Below are 10,276 nucleotides of genomic sequence, written 5' to 3'. Positions count from 1 at the left end.
TCGGGAGCCTGCGAGGATCAGCAGCGGTTGCTCCGCGCCCTTTTTCTCCCTCTGGTCCTTCTCCGCGGCCTCCTTGACCCCTTCGGCCATCCCTTCCCCTCTTCCTTCCTTGCCTTCTCTCGGCTTTCCCTCTCCCTCGTGTCCGGCTGTCCTCCTTTCCTTCGTCCCTCATCCCTCTGCCCTCACTTCCAGGTCCCCCGGCGCATCCTCCCCTCCTTGCGGCTCGCTCTAGCCCCATTCCCCTCCCTCCAGCTGGCTCCTGTTTTCTCCACTTCCATCCTGGCTCCCTCCTGCCAACTCGGTGGCTTCCCACAGCGGGAAATGAAAGGGACAAGTTGGGAAACGAGGGGAATTGGGAAGGTGGGGGGGAACAATGTATTGATTATTGACTGATTTGTTAAGCAAAAAAAAAAAAAAAGCTACCTTCTAACTCGGAGGAAATGCTGTGATTCCAATTTTTCTGTGTGAAAAATGGCAGCTCAGCTGGCCTGACTGTATGTGAAGGGTTCTTGAAAACCACCTTTGTATCAGTGCAGCGATAAGAGTGAATTACATAATGTTTTACCAAAAAAGAAAAAGAAAGAAAGTTATTCTCAGGTTTTTATTGGTGTGAGGCTGGTGAATCGTGACTTTGTTTTGCCCTGCAAGTCAGGGTATTGTTGTAATTCCTGGGGATGGGGCTGTATGCCTGTGCATGCTTCTTCCCTATCTGTGTGCTTCCATTGATCAGCCAGAACTGATCTTGTTTTGGGGATAGTTCATTGTATTTCTGGGATTAGTTTACTCTGTTTTTGTTTAAACTAGGTACAGTAAGTGACAGAAACAATGAGTGTGCATGCCTATGTATCCCATGAGTGAATGTCACTGTTACTGTAGTGGTAATCTGTATGTGTTCATGCTAGAGATACATTGAATATTGACATTGCTTTTTAATGTCTGCATCCTTTCTGTATCACACTATCCCAACCCAGATATTTGTGCATGCATAACATCAACATTTGTCTTTAATATCCCTGAAATGCGTGGCAACACATGAGCAGTGCAGGACTGAGGAGAGTAAATATGCATAAAATTGGAATCTCCTTTGGTTATTTTACTGTGTTAGTTATGCATGTTTGGCATGTACAAGAGATAGAAACATATTTGACAGACCTCAGTTATTTGTATTTGTCTACAGAAATTTACATTCTGTATTTGAAATCATTCTACTTCCTTTATATTTGTTTGTTTGTTAAAATCTTTCATGTTATTTTACTTGTAGTAATTCATGGCAGGTACAGTAGCTCAGTGGAATACAATTTTTAACCCAAACGACATTTTGGAACAATAACAACTGAAAAACGTTTTCTTTTTTTCTTTCCTTCTTTCTTCTTCAGATTCTTTATCTTTGTTCAGGAGCCTAAGGTTGCTTGCTGATCACAAGAAGATGTTTCTTTGGCTCTTTCTGGTTCTGTCATCTCCAGTTTCTTCTACAACTGCAGATGCTGATATATCTGTGGAAATTTGCAATGTTTGCTCCTGTGTGTCAGTTGAAAATGTACTCTATGTCAACTGTGAGAAGGTTGCAGTCTACAGACCAAATCAACTTAAACCACCATGGTCTAATTTTTACCATCTCAACTTTCAAAACAACCTGCTAATTATTCTGTATCCAAATTCCTTTCTTAATTTTACACATGCAGTGTCCTTGCAACTGGGTAATAATAAGTTACAGAACATTGAGGGAGGGGCCTTTATGGGTCTTAGTGCATTAAAACAGTTGCACTTGAACAACAATGAATTAAAGATTCTCCGAGCTGACACTTTCCTTGGCATAGAGAACTTGGAGTATCTCCAAGCTGACTACAATTTAATCAAGTTTATTGAACGGGGAGCCTTCAATAAGCTTCACAAGCTGAAAGTCCTGATCCTTAATGACAATCTGATTTCTTTCCTTCCTGATAATATTTTTCGATTTGCTTCTCTAACCCATCTGGATATACGAGGGAATCGAATACAGAAGCTTCCTTACATTGGAGTTCTGGAACACATTGGGCGAATTGTCGAACTGCAGCTGGAAGACAACCCCTGGAATTGTACTTGTGATTTGTTGCCTTTGAAAGCGTGGCTGGAGAACATGCCCTATAACATCTACATTGGAGAAGCTATCTGTGAGACACCCAGTGACTTGTACGGAAGGCTGCTGAAAGAAACCAACAAGCAAGAGCTGTGCTCTATGGGGACCGGGAGTGATTTTGACGTGCGCATTCTGCCTCCCTCGCAGCTGGAGCCTGGTTACAGCACACCGAACGGCCACACCACTCAAACATCGGTGCACAGATTAGTCACAAAGCCGCCAAAGACTACGAATCCTTCGAAGATCTCGGGGATAGTGGCGGGCAAAGCGCTATCTAATCGCAATCTCAGTCAAATCATATCTTACCAGACCAGGGTACCTCCTTTAACTCCTTGTCCGCTGCCCTGTGTTTGCAAAACGCATCCTTCAGACTTGGGATTAAGTGTAAATTGCCAGGAAAGAAATATAGACTCCATGGCTGAACTCGTACCAAAACCTTTAAATGCCAAGAAACTGCATGTAAACGGCAATTACATTAAGGATGTGGACACTACGGATTTCACTGAGTTTGAGGGGCTGGATTTGCTACATTTAGGAAGCAACCGGATTTCAGTGATCAAAGGAGAAGTTTTCCGCAACCTTACAAATTTACGGAGATTATATCTCAATGGCAATCAGATAGAGCGCCTGAGCCCAGACATGTTTGCTGGCCTCCACAACTTGCAATATCTGTATTTGGAATACAATGTTATCAAAGAAATCCTAGCAGGCACCTTTGACTTAATGCCAAATTTGCAGTTGCTCTACCTGAACAACAATCTTCTGCGAAGCTTGCCAGCGTACATTTTTGCCGGCGCCCCGCTTGCTAGACTGAATCTGAGGAACAATCACTTCATGTATTTACCTGTAAGTGGCGTTCTTGATCAGCTGAAATCGCTTACCCAAATTGATTTGGAAGGTAACCCGTGGGACTGCACTTGTGATTTAGTTGCATTAAAACTGTGGCTTGAAAAGCTAAACGAAGGTATTGTGGTGAAGGAATTGAAGTGTGAAACACCCGTACAGTTTGCTAACATTGAACTTAAGTCTCTGAAAAATGAGATCCTCTGTCCTAAACTTTTAAACAAGCCATCGGGTCTGTTCACTAGTCCTGTGCCCGCTATTACTTTTACAACACCACCGGGACCAGTTCGGAGTCCTCCTGGTGGCCCGGTTCCGTTGTCCATCCTAATCTTAAGCATATTAGTTGTGCTTATTTTAACCGTATTTGTTGCTTTTTGTCTTCTTGTTTTTGTGCTTCGACGCAACAAAAAACCAACTGTAAAGCACGAAGGGATTGGAAACCAAGAGTGCAGTTCTATGCAACTGCAGCTGAGAAAGCACGATCACAAGTCAAACAAAAAAGATGGACTAGGTGCAGAGGCCTTCATTCCTCAAACCATTGAGCAGATGAGCAAAAGTCATACCTGTGGCTTAAAAGAGTCTGAAACAGGCTTCACGTTTGCTGACCCACCAGGGCAAAAAGTCATTCTGAGAAATATTAATGACAAGGAGAAGGATTTATTGCATGTGGATACCAGAAAAAGACTTAGCACAATCGATGAACTGGATGAGTTATTCCCTGGGAGGGATTCCAATGTATTTATTCAAAATTTCCTTGAAAGTAAAAAAGAATACAACAGCATAGGGGTCAGTGGCTTTGAAATACGTTATCCAGAGAAACTCCAAGACAAAAAAAGCAAGAAATCTCTAATAGGTGGTAATCATAGTAAAATTGTAGTAGAACAAAGAAAAAGTGAATATTTTGAACTGAAAGCTAAACTTCAAGGCTCACCTGACTACCTACAAGTCCTTGAAGAACAAACAGCTTTGAATAAAATATAGATCATACAATCTTATTGCCTACAGAGGACATTTATTTAATGATGAAAGTGCCTTTTGTTGACTTTTAACTTCCAAAAACTATATTATATTGATAGGCATAGAGGCAGGTGTATCCAAGAGTGTCTGATTAACTGTAGCTGCGTTTGATTGGTCCAGTAGAGGAGAATTTCCTTAATAGATTTTACTACATAAAGCTCATGCCCTCTGGAATCCTGTAGGGATACTTCAAACTCTGTTGCCAAAGGGATGCTTTATACACGTTACACTGAATTTAACCTCAAGAGGCATATATGTTTTGTACCTTAAATGCAAAACCATCGTCTCCTTGTGATTTGTTAGAGCAAACACAAGAAACCTGGTACTGGTATTTGTACCTCGGCTGGGTCCTTCATCCTGCACGTGGATTTAAGTTGGTGGAACTGGAGTAATCCTTTGATTTGTGGTGTTGTAATGGCACTGTTTAAAGATTATCTGGAAAGTAACAAGCATGCAAAGAGAGAACATTCGATAGTATGTGTAAATTGGTTACATTTATGGCCTGCATCTTGAAACCCCTGGAATTATAATGTTAAATTGTGCAAATATTTGTTTAAAATATACCATGCATTACATACCTATGAAATAAATTTGACCACCTGAAGCATACATGTCTATACATAAAATTAAAAAAAAAAGAAAGAAAATAGTTCAACCTGACTTCTGCAGTATTTGTGGCATCTGAAGTATTTGATGTTTATGCAGAATCTGTTGTTAAGACTCATCTCCAATTAAAGCTAGAGTTCCTTCTCAGTTATGTGAAACACTTGCAACCGCAACAGGTTGTCCAAAATTGTCAGAGTGCTTACTGTGTGAGCGTAGCAGAAATTATTTTTGTAATATAATTCATATTTATGAAATACTTTGTATACTAAATAGGAAAAATATGTACTCCTTAATATGTATTTAATATGCCTGACTTGTTTTCCTGATCACAATGCATTAATCATTCAGTATAAATAAAATCAGAACAATATACCAAACAGAAGTGGGGGATGTAATGTATAGAATTATCCAGAATTAAGTGATCAGATATAATAATAATAAAATTGTTCTGTACTATTCTTGTGAAATTAGCATATTATCTTATTTCAGATTTATTACCAATGGTGCAATCTATTTTAAAATAGATTCATTAGTTTTTTAGTATCGTGTCTCAGGCAATTATTTGCCATCAGTTGTCTTGCTTTTCAGGGTTCTGCAGCTTAATCTAAATAGTTTTCACTACAAGTATTTACAGAAATTCATGGTAAGGGTAATATTTTAATTGTATATGCATATGTTTTCTGTTCTTATTATCTGTCTGGCTGCTGTCAGTCAGAAGAAAAAATGATCAGAACAGTGAACAACATGACAAATCATTTCTATTTAAAGCCACAGTCTAAAATGAATATAGTGGTCTCCGTTCAGAGTATTGTGTAGCTCATATCTAGAGTAAAAACTTGCCTTTGTGAAAGCTAAATCTGAAAAGCTAGGGGAAAAAAAAGTAGCTGTGAGAATGGAAAATCCCCGCTGTATCTCGCTGATAGATGGTACCCTGAGATGAAAATGGAGAGATACTGGTAAAGCATCATAGAGCAGATCTATACTATGAGATTAGCAAAAGTTCTTTGACTTGAAAAGGAATGTTTTCATTAATTTCAGTGAGCTTTGGATAAGACTCTCTATCTCCTTTGCTTCCAGAACCCTCTCCCCCTTTTCATAATCAATAAATAAATCAATTAAGATTGGTAGAATATAAACATGAATGTTTTTCATGAACTTGAAACTATCAAATATTATAGCAGGACCCAGTAATAATACTGTGGAGAAGGCTGTGTCAGCTATTTCCATTATAAATGTCTGATTCCAGGTCTTTTTGATGCTGCTGTGAAATTTTTATTCTGGAATGACACTTGGCAAGCAGCCTGCAGTATATTTTTAACAAAATTTACAAAAAAAAAAAAAGAGACTGCTTGTTTATTTAAGGGAAAGCAAAACAAACCAACATTTTTCTACTTTCAGACATTTCCTTGTGCTCTTGTAACTTAGAAAGAGAGTAATTTTGTTATTTTTCTTCATACTGCAAGTATATACATGACTTAAGATAATAAAATTATAATAGATGTGTTGATAGTTGAGTTTCTTTCAAAAAGTTGCTGCTATCCATGCGCAATAATTGACTTGATTCAGGATGTCATAGGGGTTTTCAGGACATGGATACTATGTATATAGGTGTTTCTAGCATAACAAGTTTTTGGTTGACCAGTGATGCAATAGATGGCCAAGGCTTGAATAAGAATGTTTGAGCTTGCTGTGTCAAGAGTCTGTGGAGTAAGGAGTGTTAAAGATGCGCTGACATGATAGATGATAATGGCTCCATCAGTGGGCTGAGATTAACGGGCGACTGTGCCGGCTCTGCGCAGCGCTGCGTGGCTTTGAGGTTCACTGGGATTTGCTAAAGCAGAAGGCTGCTGACACACTTCAGTGAACTGTTGGAGACTGTCATGTCCCATACCCTTTTCTCGAGAGGCATGCGTTAAAATTATTAAAAATAGCAAATAAGCTAATACCTTTAATTGGTGTTAAAAACTAATGTGCTTATGACTCCTGTTGCCCTGAGTCGAAAGGACAACCCGTGGTCATGCTTTTCTCAGCTAAAAAATAGAGGATTGTTTTGTTTTGTTTCATCATGCATTTGGTTTTCAGTTGTTTGGGTTTTTGTCTTTTTTTTTTTCTTCTGTAGTGAGGTTGTCTGCTCACTGATCAAAAGAGGAAAAACTGAACTGCTCTGCTGTACCATTACACTGGGTCATATTTTCCCGCTCACTGAGGTCCCAATTCCAGTAAAGCGTTCAACCTAAATCATGTACAGATTCATGAGCTAATGATTCAACACCTGCCCAAGAGTGGGTTTTAGATATTTTGTCATTGACTTCAAAAAAAGACAGCTCAGAAACATTGTATATAAAGCGTAGAGACCCCTGACTTTTTTGGATTATGCAGTTGACTATAGGTTCACCATCATCAATAAAGGTTGTACAATCTGGACCTTCCTGTAGAAGTTGCTCTTGAGTGTTTTACATACATGGTGCAATATGTAGGCATAATAGTGTGAGTGAAGAGTGCAGAAGTTGGCAAAACACTGTATTTCTGTGAAACTGTTCCTTTGACAACCTTAATGTTGGTTTATTTCCTCCATGTTTCCCAACAGTGTATATGTCTGCACAGCAGTTTTAGTGTGACATCCATTCAAATCTAGAGCCAGTCTATGTGGGAAGGTGACTCTTTGGATGTGGTTTAACAGATCTGTCTGTTCATTATACTGGTTTGAGCGGCCATGCTTGTAAAATAACTCTTAAGCCCCATAGACATAAACTAAATCAGTGAAGGTGTTAACATAATCTTTTGTCTTCATTGTATTATAAAGAAGTTTCCATTTTTAAATAAAATCAATAAAGTGTAATTGTTTCCTTGAAAAAGAAAAAAAATTGTGCAATTTTATCAGAAAGCAGCTACCATGGTGCAAGAACACAAGACCATTAGACTATTTATGTTTTGCATTTAGTGTTCCAAGATTGAAAATAATGTAGAAATCTAGTATAATTTTTTTTTAAAAAATTATCATTTCTAAAAAAGCCATAGTAATGATATAAATTATAAAAGGCATGGCCTTATGAATAATGTTAACAAATGTTTCAGAATCAAACAAAACACATCCAGAACTTGATGGTGGTATAATATCTATAATATCTTTTGCATGATTTGTACATTGATATTGTATGAAATGAGCACAGTGAGACTTTTTTTTTTTTTGGTTGCATCCAAAGAGTTAGGAAGGAAATATAACAAGAATGTATTTATAATCACTCTATTTTGAAATAAAGAAAACAAAACACATTCGTTCTACCCTGCTTCGATCATTACTATTCTAGGTTAGTTTATAATCAGTATAGTTGCTTATAACATCCAGTCCAACGTAAAACACAGAAAGCTATTGTTTCTCAATTTTATTTGCCTTCAGCAGCATCAAAATATTAGCCAGCATTGACTTAAAATTTTGTATGAAATGGTAATAAAATTGTTTGGTACTATTGTATTTCTGAAACTAGACTTTGATAAATGCCTGTAATATTTTCTTTTGGATTGTTTGTATGTGGGTGAAAGAGAATCTATAAAGTTGTTAAACTGTAATGTTTTCTAATCACCTTGACAATTATTATTTTTCATGAAAGTTTTTCCCACCTTCTCTCATCTAACAAAATTCTTCTTGCCTCTGTTATGCATATATTCCCTCCAAAGTCAGTATTTTTATTTTTTTTTTTGGATTAGTAACACAAGCAGAATTTGAGTTTTTATTTGTATTCTGAGATCTTCAACACACGAGGGCTTAGAGGAACAGTCATGTGATGCTAGGGGCATTTGTTTTGTTTCTGCTCTCTTCTCCTTAATCATTTTGAATAAGATACTTTTTCAGAAGAAAAAAAAGATTAGTATATCCTTAGTAAAAAGAAAAATATAAATACATACGCCATTTCAATTGGTTAGGTCAGTTTTTTAAATGAGAGTTGAGAAGTTGCCATTAGGTAGTTTAAACTTCCAAATTTAGATTTTGGTAGTAAAAATGTTTTACAAAGCTTAATAAAAATCTTCATGGGAGGGGAGGAGAGAAGGAACAGAATTACATCTAGACTAAACCTTCCCTGTTGTGCAAGATTTAACATGCATTGTAATGGTGGTGAATGAGAATCAGAATGTGATATGGACTAGAAAATTAGGACTTGATACAGATTTTTTTCGCTATCAGTTGCAGTATAATGTTAGGAGCAAACCCACAGTGTTATTTGAAAAAAAGCCTATGTATATATTCCACAGAATTTGTTTCTAAAGAATCACTTGAGAATCAAGAATAAGTATTCGTGTTTTGAAAATAAGAGATGTGCACACATTCCCTGAATGTAGAGGAACCTGGCAGTTTTCTGTTAATATATTTTTGCATTATTTAATCTTTATTTCTAATTGCATTTCATTCATCTTTGTGTGTCCTGATTGATGTTGTGTTAAAAAATAAAAATAGGAATGTTAATGCTCAGGGACAAACTCATCTCAGAAAATTGTCAATGAAAATCACGATTAACTCAACAGACTTCAGTGGAATCAAATCACCCTTACCCTAGTGAAGGCAAACGCAGAAGTTTACCGTATTAGGTGAGGAGCTGATCTATCTGTCACTGAAATAAAAAACTAAGTAATTTTTTACATTAAATAAAACATAATCTTGCTTCATGCTCTACTGACTTGTGTGGTAAAGCTGTCATTAGTTTCAAATAACCATAGGGCAGAATACAGAGTTGGTGCAGTCCTGTCAGTGGAACTCTGCAATGATTCAAGAGCTGTGGGTGTCCTTTAGATATACTCTGGATACAAAACTATTTAAATTTTCTGATTTAATGCATAGATTTAAGCTATACATCACATAAAATAAAAATACTCTCTTAACAATACAATTTATTTTCTCCCTATAATGGAACAAACTTACCAGCTCTTATTTCTCATTTAGTAGGGACATTATTGCAAGTATATTTATTTTACTGTTAATGTTTTTTGTGTTCGTTAGTATTTGAGATAATTTATTTATTGTCTGAAAACAGTACATTTTGAGCAGTCTGTTGTTTTTAAAATGCCATTCATTGGTTAATGGGCTGATGCTGTATTATATTGATTTTTCATTCTCTTGCTGGGTATTTTTGTCATTGTTTACAGATATATAACGTTGTAAAAGCACAAGTAGCAATCAGATAAGAAAAAGAGACCTAGCTGGTACTAAATCTGAAATTTTTGTATCTAGCTGGTACTAAATCTGAAATTTTTGTATGTATGCACACGAAGGCTTCAGATACTGTAAATCAACTCTGATGGTTACACAGGTGCTATGTTATTGGTCTTCATTTAATCAGGAAGCAAAAGGTGATCTCAATATGGTTTAGGAGTCATTTTCCATATGGACAGTAACAAAGAATTCTTGCCATGTTTCCCTCATCCATAAGTGTTTCAATTCTTGCTTTAATTTCACATAAATGAAGTGTGTGCATTGTGAGCTTCCAGGGCATCCTTCCACTTCATGCTCTCGCTTCACTTTCCGTGTGCCCTTCCAGCTGAATGTTTGTCCAGACGTTGGTTAACTGAGCAGTTTCCAAAGAGGCAAAGGAGTAAGATTTGTCAGGTTGCAAAAACCAGCTAAAAAAAGGGCAAATTGTAGGAGACTGTCCTGCATGGTTTCTAAGTCACATCAGATGATGTACAGTCTGAAACAGGAGCAGG

The 10,276-nt window shown here is 37.1% G+C and overlaps 1 protein-coding gene across 1 annotated transcript; it reads left to right on the top strand.

Annotated features, from left to right (window-relative positions):
- The first annotated feature begins 1,381 nt into the window (after nt 1-1,381).
- Nucleotides 1,382-4,919, top strand: SLITRK4 (SLIT and NTRK-like family, member 4). The gene has a single exon (XM_009870759.1). The coding sequence runs from the start codon at nt 1,427-1,429 to the stop codon at nt 3,938-3,940; it is 2,514 nt and encodes an 837-aa protein (XP_009869061.1). The 5' UTR covers nt 1,382-1,426; the 3' UTR covers nt 3,941-4,919.
- The last annotated feature ends 5,357 nt before the right edge of the window (nt 4,920-10,276 follow it).

Source organism: Apaloderma vittatum, unplaced genomic scaffold (genome assembly GCF_000703405.1).
Source record: "Apaloderma vittatum isolate BGI_N311 unplaced genomic scaffold, ASM70340v1 scaffold2156, whole genome shotgun sequence".
Taxonomy (NCBI): domain Eukaryota; kingdom Metazoa; phylum Chordata; class Aves; order Trogoniformes; family Trogonidae; genus Apaloderma; species Apaloderma vittatum.
Note: the sequence above shows the minus strand (reverse complement) of the source record. Positions and strands in the feature narration are given on the sequence as shown.